This window comes from Gopherus flavomarginatus, chromosome 9, assembly GCF_025201925.1.
Source record: "Gopherus flavomarginatus isolate rGopFla2 chromosome 9, rGopFla2.mat.asm, whole genome shotgun sequence".
In the NCBI taxonomy this organism is placed as follows: Eukaryota; Metazoa; Chordata; order Testudines; family Testudinidae; genus Gopherus; species Gopherus flavomarginatus.
Window position 1 is genome coordinate 10,136,299 of NC_066625.1, and position 23,240 is coordinate 10,159,538.

The 23,240-nt window shown below is 44.7% G+C and overlaps 1 protein-coding gene across 4 annotated transcripts in view; it reads right to left on the minus strand.

Moving 5' to 3' along the window:
• Positions 1-3,423: 3,423 nt before the first annotated feature.
• The window catches only part of SDK1 (sidekick cell adhesion molecule 1), a 672,152-nt gene continuing 652,335 nt past the window's right edge, over positions 3,424-23,240 (minus strand). For all 4 annotated transcript variants that reach the window (XM_050966275.1, XM_050966276.1, XM_050966274.1 and 1 more), the window contains 3 exons: positions 22,491-22,611; positions 21,980-22,109; positions 3,424-11,508 (listed from right to left, as the gene is read on the minus strand). In XM_050966275.1, coding sequence (XP_050822232.1) covers positions 11,236-11,508; positions 21,980-22,109; positions 22,491-22,611 — 524 coding nt within the window. In that variant the 3' untranslated portion in view covers positions 3,424-11,235. The remainder of the gene's footprint in view (positions 11,509-21,979; positions 22,110-22,490; positions 22,612-23,240) is intronic.

Below are 23,240 nucleotides of genomic sequence, written 5' to 3' on the forward strand. Positions count from 1 at the left end.
AAGAAAATATTTGTATTTAAGAGCAGAGAGTTGTACTGATAAAAGGCTAAATAACTCTCACACACATTCCCTTGGTACAGCATGAATGAAATCACTATGTTGACTGATTGTAAAGCATTCTGACATCCTTAGAAGGAAGGGGTTTCATAGGTATCCAATAGTATTACGTATACTTCCTTTCATGGCTATCTTTATACCTGACCTTGAGTTCTCAATTTGGATAGCGCACAATTAAAGTCTTGCTCACACATGGTTTCTTTTTTTCAAGAACCAGGATAATGGGCAGGACAAATATATTTCATTCCCATTGCCTCAGACAGCATCTCCTTCTGCTTTGTCACGAAATCACATGCTGTTGAGTAAAACCTGCAGGAAACCGTTTCCTCATCAGTCACCAGGGTATTAAGCAATTTGGGGAGACACCCTTTCATGATACTATAGGCTTTGTGCTGGCTGCTTCCTCTGCCCTGACCTTTTAATCTCATCGTGCTCTCATACACTGTTGCTTTCTTAACTTCTCCATTTATTGGGCCAGATTCTCTGCTAGTGAAACTTCACAAGCTGCAGTGGAGTTAGGCCAGCACAGAAATTGTCCCATTGTATTAAACCTTTTTGCCGCTATTCAGATACTCAACCCTTTCAGGCACCAGTGTCATGTGAACTTCAAAAATGTTGCTTTTACTGTGGGTAGTTATGGTCCTGAAGCACTCATTTAGTAAGGGCAAAATCTTCTGCATGCCCAGCACCTGTCCTGCGTCTGAGACTCTTATACGCTCTGCTCTTTTAAACATATTTTCAATTATTTTTCCTTTCAAGGGGTGCCCTGCACCACCAAGGTTACCTACCGCCCCAGAGCCCAGCCAGTCTTTATCTCTGAATTGTGTCCTACCCAACACCCCACCTGGAAACTCCCTACCATCTTCTCACCCCCATTCCTATGTCCTCTGCCCCAGTAGACATTCCTCAAACAGGTTCCCTCCCCATTGCTCATTCCCTTTACCCTTCAGACATGGTTTGGCCTGATTTATCCCCAGCCAGAGATCATCTGCCTCTAGTCAACATGTCCCTTGCTTTTTGAGCTCTCCCTTACACCTGCCCACAGATCTTCTACATGAATGGAAATAAGAAGATGCACATAGTTCCTTTCTCCAAAGCAGAGGTCCCACGTCTTGAACAAATATGCCTCTTCCCAGTCTCATCTAGGAACCAATGTGTTTATGCCTCTTCTCTCTTTCCAGTGGACCCCCACTACAGGATTCTGCCCTAGTTCGATATAGGACAGTTGCAGCTTCAGCTCCTACTTTTGTTGTCCTGGGCTTTCCAGTTCATCCCAATGCTTGCAGCATTGTGTGCACATGCACAACAACAGGGTGCTACAATCATTGCTTGTGGAGAAGCACAACACACTACTCCTGAAAAACACCAAACAGGAAGCGTGGCAGTCATAGGGAAGAACATACGTTTATACTGGGCAGAGACCTTGAGAGGTGGAGGTGGGAAGCAGACTAGGAACCATACAGAAGGGATAAGTCTCCCGTCCAAAATACTTTGTTTTACTTAAGGACGTGTGATTGCTTCATAGTACGAGCCATTCCTTCATGCTCTGCTTGGCTTGTAATGTCCTGGCAAGGCTAGGAGGAAGGAGAACTCCTTTTCTCTAAGGCATGTGCATCCAAATGAACATAAACGTGCATTTATAAAAATGTTTCTTTTGGTTTTGTAGAAGGGCCAGGATGGGAAAGAAGAAATGAGCAAGAAATGAAAATAACGAGTGAATCAAGCAAGGAGGAAAATATAGAAAATCAACCGGAAGGATAAGTTCAATGAAAAAGTTTTAAAAATGAGAAATTAAAAGAGAAGGGAGCTAAATAAAATAACCACAGAGAAGACAACGTGGTGAAGAGGAGGAAACAATGAGACAGTTACCAGGAAGAGAGTCAGCAACCAAAACAGATTTCTTCATTCAGTCAAGTCATAGACTATCAGGGTTGGAAGGGACCTCAGGAGGTCATCTAGTCCAACCCCCTGCTCAAAGGGGGACCAATCCCCAGACAGATTTTTGCCCCAGATCCCTAAATTGCCCCCTCAAGGATTGAATTCACAACCCTGGGTTTAGTGGGCCAATGATCATACCACTGAGCTATCCCTCCCCCGAAATTGATTTTAAAAAAAAAATATATGGAGATATACCTATCTCATAGAGTTGGAAGGGACCCTGAAAGGTCATGGAGTCCAGCCCCTTGCCTGCACTAGCAGGACCAAGTACTGATTTTTGCCCTAGATCCCTAAATGGCCCCCTCAAGGATTGAACTCACAACCTTGGGTTTAGCAGGCCAATACTCAAACCACGGAGCTATCCCTCCCTATGTTATTCATTTCCTGTGCTGTTCAGAGTGGGGCAGGCAGCCAAGCCATTCTTCTGTGGGATTGTTTAGGCTGCAAAAGCCATGGCAGCATTCCCACATTCTGCAGTGTTTATATCCATGCTCTACTATTAAACATAAAAACATGTGGAGGGGAAACGTGTGCTGAAAACATTTAAGGCTGGAAGTGGGAGGATTATATGCTTTGGAGCTGAATCACCTCAGAAAAGCACGGCTGCATTTTGTGGCAATTTTGTAGAATAGTATCTTGCTCGCGCTGTTCTGCAGAGAGAGGATTTTCATCTTCAAAACGGGCACATTGATACTTCTGGATTATGATAAGCTACCAGCTGCAGAGGGCTGCTGTGTTTATACAATGCTGCATTATTTATAATATCCCTTTCAGGAGCTGGAAAATAAAAGGCCTTCCTTAGAGGTTTGGCTCTTTTCTTCCATTTGGAAACACTGATATTGGGACCAGATCCTGAGCAGTGTAAATAGGTGTAGCTCCACTGATTTTCTACTGTCAGCTCATCAACTCGTATAAATCAGCATAACGCCACTGAAATCCCTGGAGCTGGGCTGATTTGCACCAGCTCAGGATCTGGCCCCATCAATATCAGCACACATCAGGGAACAGATTCACTGCTCTTTGAAAGCCTGCAGGGAGAGGCCAAACATGGCCCGTGAAGGCACAGAACCACACAAAATGGTTGCTGTTTGGCTTTGCATGTCCTCCCCCACCCCTAATATACAGAATCCGGAGGAAATTTATCATGCGGTAACAACAACAATTTAAGGTTGATCACATTTTGGGTCTAAACTACTTGAAGTATCATTTTAACTGAAAGGCAGCAGGGGATTCTAAGATTTTACAACCTAGAACTATCAGCTTGTGATTTCACCCATGACTGATTTTCATGGCCTGAGTTGCTAATCCAAGAGCGCACTGGCAAGGCACGGAGGACTCCCTGCAACCCAAAATTAACTGACAGCTTGCAATTATTTTTCAAAAATAAATGTACGCAGGACACTCACGTTCAAAAAAAGGTTCTTTTAATCAGAAGCAATTTTGCAAAAGAAGAAATAATTTTTTCATATAAAAGAGGGGAGTGGTGGGAGTGAGGCTAACAACAGGAGTGCAACAAAAAACAGGTCAAATGCTGAGGAAAATAAACCCAAAGTAAAAGCAGGACCCAATTACCACAGTACAGTAAAAAGAGACTAATTCTTGAAACGAGCTGTGAAACATTGGTTCTACCTCCTACGCTGACAGCAGACACATCAAACGACTAAATCTCCATTTGAAGAGTAACAAGTGTGTGGCTACAAACTCAATGTACAGTTTTCTTGCACCTTTCTGCTACCTGAGACCTCACACTGTACAGACATAGGTCACAGCAGTGCCTGCTATTCACAGGGTTAACATATACAGTACGCTAGATCTAGTGCAAACATACCATACCCCCACCTGCAAGGCTCCACCTGTCGCATGACTAGGAAGATCTCGTTTCCAGACGTAGCTTAGATGCCTTGAGGTATATCTGCTCTGCACGCTAAGCCTGGGCTGATGGAACTTGGGCTTGTGAACCTGGTGGGTATGTCTACACTGCTCGTGTCAGCTGACTACACCCACAGGAGTCGCGTTACGGGGGCTGTTTAATTGTGATGTAGATGTTTGGGCTCAGGCTGGAGCTCGAGCTCTGGGACTCTGTTGGGATGGGGGCAGCCTGAGCTCTGGGACCCTGAGTCAGCTGACACAGGCCAGCCATGGGGGTGTTTAATGGCTGTGTAGACCTACCAAGTGTTTGCAAGCCCATCTACACTGCACTGTAACCCTGGTTTTATAATTGCTTGACCCAGGTCTCACAGCCACGCTGACATGTCCATATTACACTACTCAGACCATCTGCCTTGGGACTGCGGCTTGACCTGCATACACGCTGTAAAATGAAAGGCCTTGGACCTGAGTTACAGCCGGACTTGGGCTCTGACTCATCCCCAGCAGCAGGGTCCAAGGACCTGGGTCCTTATTTCCTGCTGATCCGAGTCAGATTGATTTGTGTGTGGATGGAAGAGCATGGGCTTAGTGTGCAGGGCAGAGAAACAGACAGGCACGGAGGATACCTTTGCTATAAAATCCGGCTTCAGGCCTGCAAATCCAAAGATATAAGTGCCAAGATCAATGATCAAATCTAACTGGGTTGAAAATCATGATTCTCCTAACAAGTCACGACTAACCGCGAGGAAAAAGACACTACTAAAAGGGTGCTTGTGGCAGCTCTGAGAGGGTAATCATCCTGGGTCAGATCCTGAAATTCACGTCACAATGGAAGTACATCCCTTATCCAGATATGTATATGGAAGGTCATTGACTGATTCTGTCTGATCCAATCCACTTCTCCTTCATCTGTCCCACGCATGGTGAATGTGTTTATCAGTGTAGGCACTCCACTACCAGTAGCTGGACAGCAAACCAAGTTTGTTTGGCTATTGGGGGTGGAGGGTTATCTACAAAGATGAAGTTCTCAGACTCACCTGCATAGGCCCACCCATCTCTCTATCATTTTCATTCCCTGCAATAACTCCACTCCAAACTTGGGGGATGACTTTCTGCAGTGAGAACGTTTCAGCCAATTTAATCAGTGGCTTTTGTGTACACAAAACAACCACACTCTGATTCCCAAATGAGCTTTGGTTCTTTTATTACTATGTCTCACTTAACCAGGAACTGGCAAACACTGAGGTTTGACTCCCAGCCTATACACAACAGAAGGCATCTACTAGCACCTAGTTCTGTGATGGCCTTTCTCCTCCACAGCTCATCCGTTATTGCACACTCCCTGCTGCTGACTATTTATGGAGGAGCTCTCAGACAGAAAGCAGTGTCTGAAATCACGTCCGTGCTCTCTCTCTTGTACAGCCCTACTTTTCAAGACTCAGCTGATTTCCAGTAGGCCTGTCAAAACAATTTATTTTCATATCCTGATAATTTCATTTTCTGCAATCAGTGAACATATAATAGCCTGATGTGTTTTGATTATGAGGATTGTGAAGAGTAAACGGGGAAGACAGCAGTGCTGTATGTGCACAAAAAGCTACCTCTACTTCCTTTCTGAGAAGCATCTTGAAGCCTTTTGTGTAAGCCATTGATTTCTTGAGGTAAGCAATGATAAGGATAGTAAGTGCATCTTCACATGGAGGAGCCCAAGTCAGATGCTTGCTCTGACCAAATACTGCAGCAGTCTGATGTTGATCTGGGAGTATGGACTCAAATGAGACCTCAGCCAACCTGGAAAATGTCACAAGCCTGTATTTTCGCACTTAGATAAAGGCAAAACATTTCCCATTGGGGAAATAACCAGCCCCTCTTTTCAAATATTTCTTCTTCTTTGCAGGGGCAGCAATTACTTCCAAAAACATTTTAGTAAATGCTGTTGAAACTTTTCACTTTCCATTCACGTCCCCGGGCAACTGCAGGACATGATGAAAAAAGCAAGAGGTTGTCATTGATTAAAGTGAAACAGTGCCCTCTCCTGTCTCTTCATTAGTACTGCAGCATAGCACACGATTTCAGCAATTGTCTGGCATTAGGATTTATAACATTATTGTATGCAGTGTAGTTGTAGTTGTGTTGGTCCCAGGATATTAGACAGACAAGGTGGGAAAGGTAATATCTTTTATTGAACCAATTTCTACTGGTGAGAGAGAGAAGCTTTCAAGCTATATAGAGCTCTTCTCAGGACCGGCGCTAGTATTTTTAGCACCCTAGGTGCCCAGCCATTTCGTCGCCCTGTGCTCTGGTTGACCTGCCGCAGTCATGCCTGTGGAGGGTCCCCTGGTCCGCGGCTCCAGTGGAGCTGCCGCAGTCGTGCCTGCGGGAGGTCCACCGGAGCCGCGGGAGCAGCGGACCGTCCGCGGACAACCGGAGCCGCCTGCCGCCCCCCCCGGGCAAAATGCAGCCCCCCAATAATCCTGGCGCCCTAGGCAATTGCCTAGGCCACCTAAATGGAAGCGTTGGCCCTGGCTCTTCTTCAGGTCTGGGTTGGGTACTCCAAGCAACACTGCAAAGTGCAAGGTGCAACAGATTGTGTAGCGTAAATAGTTACCACATACTGTAAGCGACTTGAAGGTAGAGTGTCCCATTAAGACCTCTGCAGTCATAGGACAAAAAGAGGGGGTTAGTGGGTTACAGGTTGTTGTAATTAGCCACAAATCCAGTGTCTCTGTTCAGTTCATGATTTTTAGAGGTTAGCAGAGTAATGAATTTAAGTTCCCAGGCTTTCTTTTGAAAGTGTTGTGCAGGTTTCCGATGAGGATGAGGACTGAGAGGTCAGATATAGAGTGATCGCTTTGTGAAAAGTGTTCACCCACAGATGATAGGGTGTTTTGTCATTTATCATTTTCCTGCATGAATTCATGTGAGAGCACAAGTGATTGTCTGTTTTCACCCCATAGCTGTTATTGAGGCATTTATGCACTGGATGAGGTACACCGCATGTTGTGGATCCAAGGGTCTTGAAAAGTTTCTTGTGGAGGATGTTGATCATTGTAGCAGCAGATATATGTCTGCAGATGTTGCATCTATTGTTCTGGCAGGATCTGTTGCCGTTTTGAGTTGTTGTTTCCTGGTCTGTGGGGAGCCCGCTTTTGGTGATGAGCTTGGAAAGGCTGGGGTGTTGTTTAAAGGCCAGAGGAGTTTGAAGACCAGAAACAAGCTCTCCACAGACCAGGACACCTTCTGCTAGACACTAAAAATCATGCTGTGATGCTGGGGGTACCTTTCCCAGACCTGAAGAAGAGCTCTGTGTGACTTGAAAGCTTGTCTCTATCACCCACAGAAATTGGTACAATAAAAGATATTACCTAACCCACCTTGTTTCTCGGTGGATACATTAAACAAAGATCTTGTAGAGCATTCAAAAGAGTGAGTGAATGATTGAGGCTTGGTGGGGGACAGTGTTGCTTATGAAACAGAACCAGAGGTTAAGAAAAATCCATACTTAGAATTATGCAGAATGATGCAAAAGATTTGTAGAGGGGTTTTTAATCTGTGTGAGCTTTTCCAACAGAGTCAGATTTGTTACACGGATAATTTGAGATTCAGGTTATATGCTTACATCAAAGATGACATCATTGATTGAGTGGTTTGCAGTGAAATCTGAGCCCAGAGATGGGTGTGTAATATTATGCACTGTTTTCCTGTGTGAGGTTTGATATATTTGAAGGCTACGACAAGAAAAATATGTTTCCATTAAAATCAGATCAGAGATGTCCCTCTGTGCTCTTGCATGGATTCGTTAATTATGCTGTTTTTGTTTTTAAATAGATCCACGGGGGAGGGAGGGAGCAAAAGAGCGAAACAGATTTTTTAAATATAAGCCTTGAATTAAATGATTGTTCTGAACAGTGATATGGTGGAAGGTGGGTGTAATGGGTAGAAGGATTCTGACATAAGCTATCTCAACCTATAGTGCGCTTTAGTTTATTTGCATACTCAGGTCTTATTGGCTAAAATGTGGAATGGTGTCTTGAGTTTTCCTCAAACGTGAAACATAACTTTTAAAGGATCCGATTCCCAAAGAACACAGCTTTGAAACAGGATTTTCTTGCTAACTGATGGGGTGCATCATACCAGACGTGGCAATTTATCTTAAATCCCTCAAATCCTAATAAGTAAAACACAACTATTAATCATACCTTTTCAACTACAGAATATTAACAGCAGATGACGGGAGGCTCAACTTTATCATGTGTTTAACTATGATACATTATAGTGGGAGAGGTAATGCACATTATATTCCCATTTGGTAAGAGTAACTAATGCCATGCACTTCCATTCTTAATGGATAAGGTAACCTAAATAAATGAACAGATGTGGAAATGACTGGTAGAATAGAACTGAGTAGAACTTACTCTGTTAGTGTCAACAGGTCCTAAAAGAATTACTCTTGACATTCTTATTTGGGAGTCAAAGAGAGTTCTCATACAGCCAGTTCAGTAGGCTCCTCAACAAACCTCCTGACAGTTAATTAGCAGAAGGATCTAAGGAAGGGGGAATATTCCCTTCACCTCACCCTATCAAGTTCTCACCGTTCCCCTCTTCAAGCCACAGGGGAATGGTTGCCATTAAGGTTCACTTCCTTTTATCATGCACTGTTCACTAGCTGTTTGCAAAATGAGAATGGAAGTTGGGATACAAACCAATGGGGTGGTAACACTATTCCAGGAAGTGCTCTATCATGTGCCACATTCAGACCTGGTGGTGTCATCAGTGGTGGTGCCCCTGCTTAAGCCAAGGCTGACTTTGGACCTAAGCCTTTCCAGGTTTGGATCTAAGCCCTTCCAATCCATGTATCTTACCAGAAAGGGCCTGGAAACATGCTTCCACTAACATCATCCCTCAAGGCTATTGGATTAGTGCAGTTGCTAAAATTCCAACAGCAATCACACTGCCAGGGCAGCTACATTGTAGAAACAATTCTGTACAAAAAACCCCCAAACAAATCTAAAAATACACACTCAGACACAGGAAATAATAAAGCTGAAAAAAAATCAAATCACAGGAAATAATGAGGCTATTAAAAAAATCAAAGCAAAACCCAAACCCTCACTCGTGTAATTTTCCCCAAGAAACAAAACAAAAATTCAAATAATAGCGTCAAAACAAATTCTTTTCAGTTAATTAATTAAAGCAATGTCCATATGGCTTAAGAGAACAGTCAAAGTGCACAGAGAGGCAGTCGCTTCTTTCCATGTTCTCCATTTCTACATTCACCTTCACAGCAAGTTCCAATTGTCCCCTGTGCACAAGCAGTACTGGAAGAGAGGAAGGCTCCTTTCTTCCCCCAAGCACACGTCTCTCCAAGACACTTGCCATCCCAAGAACTGCGGATAGTTATCTCAACTTCAAAAACTGTTAAACGCACTCTCTGAAGTTTTTGGTTTGGAATCGCTTTCTTTTCTGAAGCTTTTGGAAAGGAACATAAATCCCATATCAAGGCTACACAGAGTATGCACCGAGAGTTGCAGTGCCCGGAGGCAGTACTGAAGGATAAAGCAGTTGCCTGCTCTGAGCAGGCACTGAAAGATAACAGTTGTGCTGACGTTGTGCTTGCACCACACCTGTCCAGAAGAAGTGCCAATGCCCAATCAGTTCCTCATCTGCCCTGAAGAGGCACTGGCAGGTAACAGCAGTAATAATGCAATGACTGTTTCAAACCTGCTCTAAAGGCCATTGGCAGGGAGCAGCCAGGACAATGCCAAAGCTGTTTCAGGGCTCTGCTGAGAGATGCGGACAAATAGCAATGATAGTAATGCCAAGGCTGTTCCACACCCGCCCCAAAGGTGCCTGATGAAGTTGCAGCAGAGCCAATTTTTCATGGCTGTTCCCCAAACACATCTGGAAGGAACTGCCAGATGGCAGCAGTGCCAAGGGTATGATTACTCCACACTAATTGTTTCAAACACCTCATGGTGTCGCAGGACTGTTGCTAAATCCAAAGGCTGGACTGGGATTCTTTAAACCACTGACAGCTTCCGCTTGAAAACAACCACTTGCTGATAAACACACCAGACTTGGGTAAAAGCCTGAAGCTCTGCGGGTCAAAAACGGGGCAGTACAAAATGGATGTAAAACAAACAAAAAAGGGTCTCTCATTTCTAACGACTGGAGGTTCAGTGCACAGAGCCAGCCTGTAAATGTGCACGAGGTAATTCGCAACCCTAATGTTTGAAAACCCGTTGAACTTTATTTGGAGATATTTTGACGCTTCTCTCATGTACAAAGCTGCAACAATCAATAAAAGGCACCTGTGGACACCAAAACTCACCCCCTTCGTGTGATATGGTCTTTGTATTAAATAAAAAACAAACCGACCCCGTTAACAATATGTACTTTTTATAGATCAGTGGGCAGTGCTGCAGAATCAAATCAGAGCAGCATGGCAGGTAAGAAGGCGCTTGGCTTCTATCAACAAGGAAGGACAACTTTGATTACTGAAAACCAATCAATCAGTTAGCAGGTTCCCCATTTTGTAACTGTCACGTTCATTCAAATTTTCCTCTTCTTGCTATTTTTTCCTTTCAGATTTGCAACTGAAATGGTACCAAAGGAGGGTTAGAGCCACACCAAGAACAAACGGACACCACATCAGAATAGCATCCTAGCTGCTTCACCCAGTACCGTCTACAGCGCTTCCAAGCTATCTCCTCTTAGAGTAGCCCTGGGGTGGGAATATTTTAGAAATTCAAAAACCCTGTTTGAGTAGGATAGAAAAGCAGGTAAGATATTCATTATCAGAAACAAACCGTAGCGAAACTACAGGCAAGAGAAGTGATACCACTGTAAACTAATCAGCTGGTGTTTCTAAGGTGGAGGCAGAATGGTGATAAGGAGCAGGGGAAAGAATGTTGTGGCTTTTCATGAAAAACATTCCCCTCTCTTTAAATATTCCTACTTGATCCTGATGAGGAGGGGAGATCTTGGGAGGTTTCTTGTGTTTTCTCCTCAAATTACATCAAAGCCACCCACTGCATCAAAGGAATTCACCTCCTCGGTTGGAAAGAGGAAATAAGAATATGGAAACTGCTTCCTGAAGCAGTGTTACAAAAGTGGTTAAAACCCCCCCCTACTATTCACAAGTGGTTAAAATTGTACCTTTTCAGAATATTTTTTTTAAACAAAAGTTTAGCACGTTCAGCTCCATGTTTTAAGAGTTGATTGTCTTCAGAAAAAGAGACTCATTCACGTTCACCTCTGTTCTACCCTGATAGAGAAATTTCCCCACAGTTCCCTGCACCGATCACACACGCAGTCACTATGATAGGTCATTCTCATCTCCACAGGAGTGCTGTCAGGTTCCTCCCAGTGTCAGACAAAGGAGGAGAACCCTGTCACTGGAGTCCGTGAGCCGGGAGCAGGCTGTCCTGTTGGGGTGTACACCCCACCTGTGCTCTGTGTTGTGATGACAGTCTGGAAATAGGGTTCTGTCTCACTCGCCGCGCACTCTTCGTACCTGTAGGACGTTGGGTGCTTCACATCCTTCTGCTGACGCTTCCAAGAATTGTAGTATGTGGGGTCACTCATATAATGGTTCACAAAAGAGTGCTTTGGCAACTCATCTTCATAATCCGAGTCAGTGGCCTGCAGCGTTAGAGAGAAAACAGCCATTAGCATCCATGACTTAGCCTGTTCCTTACTAATGCAGATTATGCAAAATCACCATCACTACATAAACCATAAGCCTGTATTTTTAGGATAGGCAGGTCTGCAGTCTAAGTGTAGCCCACATAGAAAAGTACTGTGCTCTGATTTAGCACAGCTCTGTGACAGCGGAATTGGGTTGGAGAGAGAGCATTCCCCCCGCCCCCAGCCCAAGGAACTCTTGCTGGAGGAGACACAGAGATCTGTCATCATTGGCTGGGAGCACTGCTGTAAGACTAACATGCTCCATTTCAGTCAAAGATGCAAGGGAATGTACAGATGTCCCAGTGAAATAAAAAGCCTTCAATCATTTAATCAAAATGCTCACTGTTTCAATTTCAAGACAAGTGAAATCTTAATAAATGTTGAACAGAAAAAGTTTCTCTGTGTCTATCACATTTCGATATGTCGGAAAAAAATATTCATGCAAATTCCCTGGCTTGAGCCAAATTTGCTATCCAGTGTTTATGGTGATAACACTGAGGCACCCGCAAGCCCAACTGATTTTTGAAATTAGCTATGTCGTTATAAAGGAAATTAAACAAAATCACATTTGATTTCAAGCAAAGAACAATTGCCCTTATTGCCCCTCATGAGTTTGTTTTACAAAACTAGCAATATTGAAATATAACTGAGCACCAGGCCTGAAAGAGCATCTCCCAAGTGGTGGAGTTGCTTTCCTGAGATGTGTTAGCCTGTGCTCAGATAAACTCTTATTCCATCAACCAATTGTGCAAGGTGGCTAGCCAGCTAAGGAGCACCCACCATCAGCTAGCTGCAGTCTGGAAGCTCCTTTAGGTGCAATCAAACAAGCTTCATAAGTCTGCCCTGCTTTTCAAGTGATGCTGCTGTTACCCAACAGATAGAATCTCAACTGGTTTGTAGATCCCATCGGAACACGGAGTAAAAAGCAAAGCCTTGGATGAGGGATGCATTTCAGGTGCACCTTTGTCTCATATTTCTATTCCCACCAAGAACAGACATGTAAAATGTACAAATATTTGCTCAAAATTTTCCATAATGTAGGTCTTTTCTTAACATCCTTGGGCTTGTCATGCAAAAATGGTTTTTCTCTTTTTTGATAGTTTGGTTGCTTCTGAAAGTCTTTAGATACCAAAGCAGTAGTTGCTTACAGGGCCACCCAGAGAATTCAGGGGACCTGGGGCAAAGTGGGGGAGCTGTGGTGCTTGTACTCACCCGGCGGCGGTCCGGGTCTTCGGTGGCATTTCAGTGGCAGGGGGTGGGCTTCAGTCGCTTCATGTCTTCGACAGCACTGAAGTGCCCTCCAATGCCGAAAAGCCACCGAAGACCCAGACCGCCACTGGGACAGGGCTTGCAGGGCCCCTGCGGGGCCCAGGGCCTGGGGCAAATTGCCCCACTTGCCCCCCCAGGGAGCCCTGGCTGCTTAAGAAATACACCAGATATATGGATAACTAGAGTTTGCAGTTTATAGTTATTGGCATTCATTATAAAGTTTTGGTGTATCTTTAGGAAGTTTCCATGTCATTATAATCTGTGACACTGCACAGCAAACACATGTTCACTCATCTCCTGTATGCTGCACAACTATGCTCTCCTTCTTCAAATCCCTCTTTAATCACCTTTTCACATTCCCCAAAGAACAAGCATCAGACGCCCTGTAAACTATTGTTAAAAAAAGGATGTCACATCCTTCATCCTATTCCTTTGTCAGTAAAGCTGCATCGACACTAGTAAATTCAGTGCCCATTTTACCAGCAACAGTGTGTAGACAGGTCTTAGGCCTTTTAACCATTGTGCTTTGAACATCTTTGCAGAGCAATTTTTTAATAACATAGTAGCATTTTTTACAATAGGGAAATTTTGCAAAAAACATCCTACTGCTTTGAACGGTGGGTTGGCACTACCAGAGTTACTGTAATTTTATTACTTATTTATTTCACTTTGAATAATAAAATAGATGCCGATACACAGCGCTCCAGGCATCCTGACACATAATTAATAATTACAACAAAACCAAACTCAGTGGCATTAAACAATTTCTCCAAAAGGAACTCAGCCAGCCTGTTAACTACAAAATGCTCCTTTCCACCCTGTCATCATCCTGAGAAGTGAGCTCTCAACCTCATCCAAAACCCCTGTTGAACAGATGTCTCTTCCAGCATGCCTGGAACGTCAGCAAATTTGGACTATATCAGATCTAAGGGGAGTTCCAGAGTCTTATAAGACATGGATCCATCTCCAGTATCTCTGTTGACTGCAGCTATGGCAGTATTGCACAGGGAGAGAGGCAATCTCTCAAGCAGGCTGGTCCCTTCGGCCATTTAGGTAACCAACATCTTAAACTCTCTCTGGAAACCAACAGGCAGCTAGCACAGATCCCAGAGCATTGGTGTGACACTATGCCCCATATTCTTAATAGGGACGTTGTTGTGATATGACTATGGCATAACTAAGATGTGTTTTTTGCAAGATGGGTCATATGAGGTACCATTGGAAAGGTTATGATTTACTGAATACGATTATCCTATTTGTATGCATGTATTGTTTCTGTATCTGAAGTTAGGAATATTGACTATATAACAATTACAAGTGGGTTTACACCTGGGGAATGCGGACCAGACAGAATTCAATCAGCCTGGATGGTCCATTAGGGAGAACAACAGGACTTTGAAGATGCTAATCTTTCACCTTCCTGAGAAGCTTCCTGGGATGCGGCAAACAATCTTTGACTCCTGGCTGCTTTGACACTGCAGGGTCATGTGAACATGTCACCTGGTACTGGATTTCACCTTGGACAACTAGTATTTTTTCCACTAGTAGGGGGTGGGGATTAAACTGGGAAACAAAGGATTCCTGCCATATATAAATCCTATTTAAGACAGGGAAGTGAGTTAATCAGGTTAATTTTTCACTGAATCCCTGCCCAGGATGACTGCTGAGACCATCTAAGAAACAAGGACTGAGGCGGGCAGAAGAGCTGAGCCCGGGCTGTATAAGGTGTCTGGCCTGTGAAAGAAATGTCTAAAACAACACTTAGGGTGAGAAATTACTGCTTGTAACCAGTTTCTTTAATACGTTAAGCTTAGGTTGCCTGTTTGTTTTATATGCTCAGTAATCCGCTTTGTTTGTTATCCCTTACAGTCACTTAAAGTCTGTCCTTTGTAGCTAATAAACCTGTTTTGTTTTCTCTAAACGAGTTTGTGTGACTCATAACTGGGGGTGGGGGGAAAGCTGTGCATATCTTCCTCCACATTAAGGGAGGGGGTGATTTTCATGAGCGTTCACTGTACAGTTCTCTGTACAGTGCAAGGCAATACCATTTTGGGTTTGCACTCCAGAGTGGGTGGGCACTTGAGTGCTGGGCAATCCCCTAGCTGACTCTTTTCATGCAGTGCTGATTTCAGTGACTGCATCTTTCTGCAGTTGGGCATGTCCCTACCTGTGTATGTGCTACAGGAGGCTTGCAGGTCTGTCACTGCAGGACAGGGGGAGGGAGCCCAGGCTAGTGGAATGGGCAGGCTCAGTGGGACTCCAGTACATCAGGTGGCACCCCGAAGTGGGGGGCAACCCATCACAATTGGTATAACATACTGCCAGCAAGATATCCTGCTCAGAATGCAAGCCACTCACTCTGCAGCAGTGGCAGTCTGAATGATTTTAAGGTGTAGTTCCATGTACAGCGCATTGCAATAGTCTAATCCTGTGGCAACAAAAGCATGTGTAATCCTTCTACTAGGTGGAATCGGCAGCAGCCAGGGTGGGGTTCGATATCTAGAGGTTCCTTTTCAACAATACAACACAGAAACAGCTCGAGCCCTCACCCAGTAACCTGGGAAAATTACACACCACCCTTGTATGCCTCTGAGAGGCAATACTACCCCACTCGCAAGCACAGAGTCTAAGTGTAGAACAGAAACCTTTAATGAAAGGAGAGAAGTCACCTGACATTAATTAGGGAAAATGCCATAAGCAGAATTCATACACATAAAACTGTGGGAAGGACACCCACCCCAGAGTGCGTGGCACAGAGTCTTCTGCCTCATGTTCTTGAGTTCTACAGCCAAAAGTTCCTTGAGTGTGTCCCCCTCTGCTCCCACACCATGTCCCACTCAAAATGGTTATCCTTAGAATATCAGGGTTGGAATGGACCTCAAGAGGTCATCTAGTCCAATCCCCAGACAGATTTTTGCCCCAGATCCCTAAATGGCCCCCCCAAGAATTGAACTCACAACCCAGGGTTTAGCAGGCCAATGCTCAAACCACTGAGCTATCCCTCCCAGCTGTGAGGGTCCAGGGTTCAGAGGTGCAACTGTGTGTGTTCACCTCCCACCCAGGGAAGAAGGCACCTTGCTTGCTCCGTCATCTGAGCGCTTGATCTGGCTGGCTGTTCCACCTGCCACTGTTCCTGTCTGGTGGCCACCCCGCCAGCCGCTGTTCCTCACCACTTGGCAACCCTGGCAGCCACGATTGCTCACCGTCTGGCCGCCCCGCCAGCTGCCTGCTTGCCACTTTCACTGGCTGCTCCTGCCGGCCAACTACTCCCTACCATTGCCAGTTGCCCATCAGTTACCTTCTGCTGCCACCTGCCTCTCTGCTGTGACCTCTGCAGGTCAGTCTCTTACTGATTTTTTGCTCTCAGCAGGCTGGGCAGAAACACTGCCGTACCACAAGTGATTTCAGCGTATTGAGTACTTAAAATAATAAAAGGCTCCAAATGAAGCCTATTTAGCTCTATTTTTGAACACTGGGGAGGAACAAATTAAACCAGACCTGGAATCCTTAGGGAGAGGCTAAACCTCCTGGCTAGGACACCTGTCTTCACCCTCCTGCTTTCACAGGAGCCTGGCATTCGAGCCTCAGGCTAAATGAGATCCTTTCAGCTGAGGGTAATCCCCTCATCTGGGATAGGTGAAGCACAATTCTGCTCCTCTTTATTCATACAAGACAACAACATTTCACCACCCCCGCATTCAGTACTAAAGTGATTTGTAACTGTAGCGGGGGGTCACCTTGCTCCTGCCTGGAGGGGTTAAAAGCAGTCCTGGAGAGGGCTGTGGCTGGGGAAAGGCTGATTGAGGAAGCAGCCTCAGCTGAGGCCACACCCCAATCAGGCCGCAGCTGGCCCTATAAAAGGGCTGCTAGCCAGCACTCCAGAGTCTCTCTCTAGAGGTTGGGAGGGATGGGCCTGGCTGCTGGGAGCTGAGCCGCGTACCTAGACTAGAGCAGGGCTGGGGAAAAGCCAGAGGAGCTGGGGAGCTCTGGCCTGGAAACCCCCCAGGCTGCAGGCCTTGCTAAAGGCTGGAAAAGGTACTGGGGTTGCAGAGGGCGGCTCGAGGGTAGGCAGAGGCAGCAGGTCCAAACCCTCCTTGCCGATGATGAGTGGCAATTATACTGCAGTCTGCCCCAGTAAGCAGGGGCTAGATGGTGACTGGCAGTAGCCAAAGACTGAGGCAAGGTGGGGATAGGGGGTCGGAGATTCTGCAGGGGGCGGAACCCCGAGAGAAGGGGCACCGGGGTCCGGGAGGGACACTGGGGCCAGCGGCAAGTGGGACACCGACTTGCAGAAGGTGCTCCTGAGTGGAAAGAGCTAATTCCCTGGATGACTATCAGGAGGCGCCGCAGTGATGAGTCGTTGCCCCGCTACAGTAACCCAACACCAGATAAAGTTGATCACTTTGAGCAACACAGCTCTCTCTGCTGGATATCTTGGCAGAGTAGATGTGTTCATGTAAATACAGTTTGCTCCTGAAGTCTCTCCCACTCCCAACTAGCTGTTGGGGAGAGTTCATTCAGACCCTGCTTACACATGGCAAAGTTCATATCTGAAAGGAAAGCTGGCAACCTCCGGACCAGACGTAGACGATACCCTATGAAACTTGTATGTCTACACTGCAATAAAACACCCACACTGGCCCGTGTCAATTGACTTGGGCTTGGACGACGGGGCTATAAAATTGCAGTGTAGACAGTTGGGTTTGGGCTGGTGCCAATGCTCTCGGACCCTCACCAAAACCATTTGGTGAATTCATGTAAAATTTGGGAACAGTTTCAGGTTGACCAAAACTGCATTTTTCACTGAACAAACTATTTATCCAAATTTTTTCTCCCAGCTCGAGTCCTGGGTCTGTCTCTGTGCTGGTAAATCAGGGAGTATCAAGATATATTTCCCCCACTGTCTCCCACTGTGACCAAGATTGCTTACAGGATCATTTTGTGGAATGGATATATTATTTTTAATGATTCAGAACTACTGACTACATGAAATGCTGTAGAGTTGTTTTTTTTATTATTTGTTTTCTCTGCTGTATGCAGCCGTTTACCATGATAATGGGTTTGTTACCTAGGAAACTATGGTAGGCTGGAATTTGTTTGGCTGTGGTTGTCAGTTTCTAATCTGACAGCAAAGGTGCGTGCATGCCGTTGAAGCAACAAATAAAGAAAATGCCTGACAATTTAAGTATTTTATTGGTAAGATGAAAGACACAAATGCTATTTAGGAGACAAATGAGGGACTAGTGGGTTAGTATTATGGGAAATTTGAAAATAGTTCTGGGTTGTCAAATTTCTTAAAAAGTGACTGGAGATGAAATGTTCACATATATGTTCATTTATAACCAACAATGCAGAGAACAGCAGCTCTTGCCAATGACTGCGGTAGGAATAGGAACAGATCAGCCGGCACCCTGCACCAATACAGGCATAGCCAGTGATGTTTTTTCCTGTGACATCTACTTTTTCCTCACTCTTCACTTCTTCCTCCCTACCCTATGAATAGCTCATCTCACTGCCGAGTGACGGTATCAGGACCAGTCATCACTTTCCCCTGTGAGTGCACGAACCATCTGCACCCTATTGGTTGAAATGAAATGAGACAGCCAAGTTGAGAGTACGGAGTGGGAGAGAGGACAAGGAAACAGACAGGCAAAGAGATGTCTGTGGAGACACTGATATCTATTCGCTGAGGGTACAGCTACACTACAAGCTAGAGGTGCGATTCCAAGCTCGCACAGACATACGCACAGAAGCTATTATTGACCTAGCATGCTAAAGAGAGTAGTGCAGCAGCAGTAGCACCGGCAGCAGCTGTAGTGGCATGAGCTAGCTGCCTGGAGCACAAACCCACCTGAACCTCGTGAATATGCACTTGGAGCACCTAGCCCACAACTCTGTGGCCTGTGCTACCGTCGCTACAACTACTATTTTTAGCATTGTAGCTTGATGAGAGTTAGCCCAAGTATGACTATGTGAGCTGGGAATCACACACCTAGCTTGTAGTGTAGACGTAGCCTTTGGGAGAGGTAGGTATTATTAATTATTATTAATGTGTCATCTACAGCTGGCTTCCACATGGTACCATCTTCATCAAAATCAGTGGGAGCATTTTATTGGATACTAATTAATTCCTTCTCAATAATGAATTATAAGTGAACAGACTATATTCATACAGAGCTGAGAAACCACAATTCAGTTATAGTGCATAGAAATTCAATGTACCATCGTAAGCACTAGCATTCAGCATGGCCAGATCACGTGTGAAAGCATCAGGTATGGAGAAAGTCTTTAGGAAATGACAAAAAACAACCAACCTTCCGACCTCCCCCAAAATGATGGCTCCTCTCATAGCCTAACCTGTTTGGCTTGTATCTAAGAGCTTTGTTTTTTTATCATTAATAGTCATTTGGCGCTTACTCACTTATTACTCGCCTGCCCTATCTACTGTAGATGCCAATTAAATCATTTCCATCTCTCTGTAACACTGCAAATACTTGGCTTCCAGGACGTGGAGTGTATGTTAATATTTTTATAAGCCTATTTGAATACTGTATATTCTTCTCCCATTTTTTTCCTGCCCTCTTCCTTCACTGGGAGGCTCAGAGGCAGTGCTTCCCAACAGCTGTGTTCTGATCTAACTGTGGTGAATCAGTCCAGGAGTCTCTTATGATGGCCTTGTTCACCTTTGAGCGACCTCATGGGACTTGGAGGCAGCTGATTTCCCTCTCCGCCATGCCGAATCTTGGCACTTCAGGCTAAGAGGTTAAAGCAAAAATTCAACAAGATGACATCTGGGCTGAAAGCAAAAAGCACAATTTTGGCCTCAGCTGGCCAAATACACACTGTATTAAGTGGAATCCAAGACACACACAAAGAGGCATCAGAGGAAAACAGCATCAGAACATATTCTGCTGCAAAGGACAGAGCCTCTGCAGAGCCCACATGGACATGAGACATCTGTATCATGGAGAACATCTTTCTGTTAAAGATGATGGAAAGGCTGAAATCCTGGGAAAATAAAGCTTGTCTCCTAAGAAACCCTGTGAGAACTGAAACTAAATGAGCAGAAAACACAAAACAGGGAGAGAGAAAAGATACTCAAATTCTGTAAGATAGAAGTGGTCAACAGCATTCCCAGACTGATCAAAAGGCAGCATCCCCTACTGATCTCTCTGCTGGGAACCCATTAACATGTCATTCCTAAAAGCATTCCCCACGGAAAAACAAGCAAGCATCAAAGACACTATATAGAAAGGCTGCATATCTAAGCCCCAAGATAAAATGGGTGGCACATTTTGTTTGCATAGAAGCATGCACAGAAAGGAATACAAAGGAAATAGCAAGGATAAAATTGACTTTACACAGCATAGACAGAGGAAACAGGGCCCAGTTATATAGTGCAGAAATTACGACTTGTGAGATGATTTTTGTGCACTATACAGAAAACAATACATGGAATATTGAAATTAATGTTGGAAAGTGCCAGTGCTAAATTCATGATCATGCTCACCAAATCGTATTAATGGCAGGTTTCATGATGGGTTGTTACAGGGACATGACCACAGATATCATGGATTTAATCTGCAGGTAATATGTGTACATCACAAAGAGAGCAGCTTGCTTGAGCTACAACAAGGAACACACTGACTGCATGGAGGGTTGGTCGCAGGGCAACATAAAATGGCAGGCTGTCCAGGGTAATTAACAAGAGGTCAGAGCCAGGAAACCAGCCAAAAAAACCCCCAAAACAACCCCCTCCAAAACAACAACAACAACAAAACCAGCTGTAGCTGCAGGTGCAGAGAAGCTACAGATGAAAACTGTTATCTTCTTTCCCCACTTGCTGCTTTTGGTTTATTCTTGCTGGAAGGGTCAGATTTGGAATATTTTGGCCCACGTCTTGCTGCTTGTGCTGTCAGCTCCGATTCATCAAGATTTCAGCTAACGGCACCCCATTTTAGAGACAAATGTACCTTTCTGCACATTCCTCACTGCCAGTTCTAAAACCTGCCTTTTAAGCCAGGGCTCCTGCTGAGTTTATTCAGACTATAAGCGCTTCATAAAGCAAATGTGAGACAGAAAATAGAGGACTGTCAGATACCTAGCAGTAGCACACAGTACCGTCTTCCTCACAGAATACACGGTTTTCAAACTTTTTAGGCTGCGTACCCCTTTCCAAATAATGCAGTCTGCTTCGTACCCCAGCCGAGATAGGGTTATAATATATCTAGGATTAGATTGCCAGGTCTTACTATATAAAATGCACTGTCAGCCATTATAGACATTTTCATGCATACCCCCTGCAGAGAGCTCATGTATCCCAGTTTGAAAACCACCAGCAAACAGAAAGGAAGGCAGAGTAGCCTTGTGGTTAGAGCATAGGACTGGGATCAGAAAACCTGCCTCCTGGCTCTAACAATGGCTTGCTATGTGATCTTGTGGAAAGTCACTCCTTCGTGACTCAGTTTCCCCATCCGTAACACAAGGATACTAACCTAACTCACAAGGGTAGAGATTCTTGAATGGAAGGTGACATAGAATGTTTACAGATAAAGGACCCGCTCTATGGAACCTCAGTAGTGCCTGGAATTGCCTATCAGCTGCTAAAGAAACTCACTGTGAAATTGCAAACTATCTCCCACATTTGGGTCAGTTCCATGATGTGAAATTCATTTCTGATTAAATGTCACTTCAGCCGGTAGATGCGCAGAGCTGGACTTCTCATGGCACGTTCTTTCCTGCTTTCTTTCCAGGAGCTTCAGGGTGATAACATCGAAGGGAGAGCGGGAAGCTCAGTGCCTAACCTACTGCTTTGCATTTGCCTTTTATTAATAATATTGAGAGATTATGAAATATCTGACACGACCCCAAGTTTTTCTGGTTGGCACCTGATCATTATTCTTCACCACGGCGTTTCAGTTTTAAAGACAGATGTTATTCTAGAGGGGAGGGGCCACGAGACCCTAAGGTTTGAGCGCCCTGAAGTACTAGTGCCTGAATATGAAAAACTGATGCAAAAGTAGCATAATGCAGGCATAGAAATCTGATTCCAGAGAACCTGCTGCATGCAGTGAGGAGATGAGTGAGTGCAGTGACTGTGCAAGGCCCTGGCACTGCTTGATGGGAGGAGAGGCAAGGGAACAGGAACGGTACTCACCTCTGATTCTGACACTTCCAAAGGCTTCTCATTCAGGGCCACACTCTCAGTCAGCACTGCTCCATTGTACTTGTTGCAGATATCCTCATCTGAGTAGTGCAGCCCACCAGGGCTTGGGCGAGGAGGGGACCTAGGTGGAAATCAGGAGAAAACGTATGGAACATTAAATAATGGGTGCACTACATGTCCTCCAATTCAATACCTGGACACAATAAATCTACCAGTTCCCACCCTCCTCTGAACTCCAGAAACATAGTCACTTACCTCAGCCCTGAAATGAGAAGTTTACTGTCCCGCTCCGGGCCTAGATCTCTTTGATCATGGAATCTACTATCAGGGGCTGATGTTGCATTCTGGGCAGAGGCTTAGCTATTAGCCCACAGTTTTCACCATATCCTCCAAACAGAGCTCCACCCCATAATCCCCTTTGCTTGTCCTATGGTAGGTCTGAAGCTAGGCAATAATTGAATTCTACGGCCAACACTGAGACAAAGAGGGTCCGTCATCCTACCTCGTTCCATTCTTCTTGGAGAAAGTGCTCTTTACGTTGAGATGTCGGCTGTTGAGCTCCAGGGATGTGAAGCCTCCATTATCCAGTGTGACCGACTCTTCCACATTCGAGATGTTTTTACCTGGAGTCAAACAATGAAACAATCAGTAAAGACAAAGGTATTTCCCCACCAATTACATGCCTAGTGATAACCTAAAGAACCATTACAAACAAGAGTCAAACCTTGTCCACTTCAGCCTTCTGGATGTCATCAGTTATTAGCGCTACTTCCCCACTAAGTAGAGGACCTATGCCAGGAGTAGGCAACCTATGATAAGCGTGCTGAAGGCAGCATGCGAGCTGATTTTCAGTGGCACTCACATGGCCCAGGGTCCTGGCCACCAGTATGGAGGGCTCTGCATTTTAATTTAATTTTAAATTAAGCTTCTTTAACATTTTAAAAATCTTATTTACTTTACATACAACAATAGTTTAGTTCTATATTATAGATTTATAGAAAGAGACCTTCTAAAAACGTTAAAATGTATTACCGGCACATGAAACCTTAAATTAAGTGAATAAATGAAGACTCGGCACCCCACTTCTGAAAGGTTGCTGACCCCTGACCTATGCTTTCCTTCATTTTTTATTAGCTCCTAACGTATTAAAGAACCATTTCTTATTCCCTTTTACATCCCTTGCTAGTTGTAACTCATTTGAGGTCTTAGCCTTTCTCATTTTGTCCATACATGCTTGCGCTGTTCTTCTGCT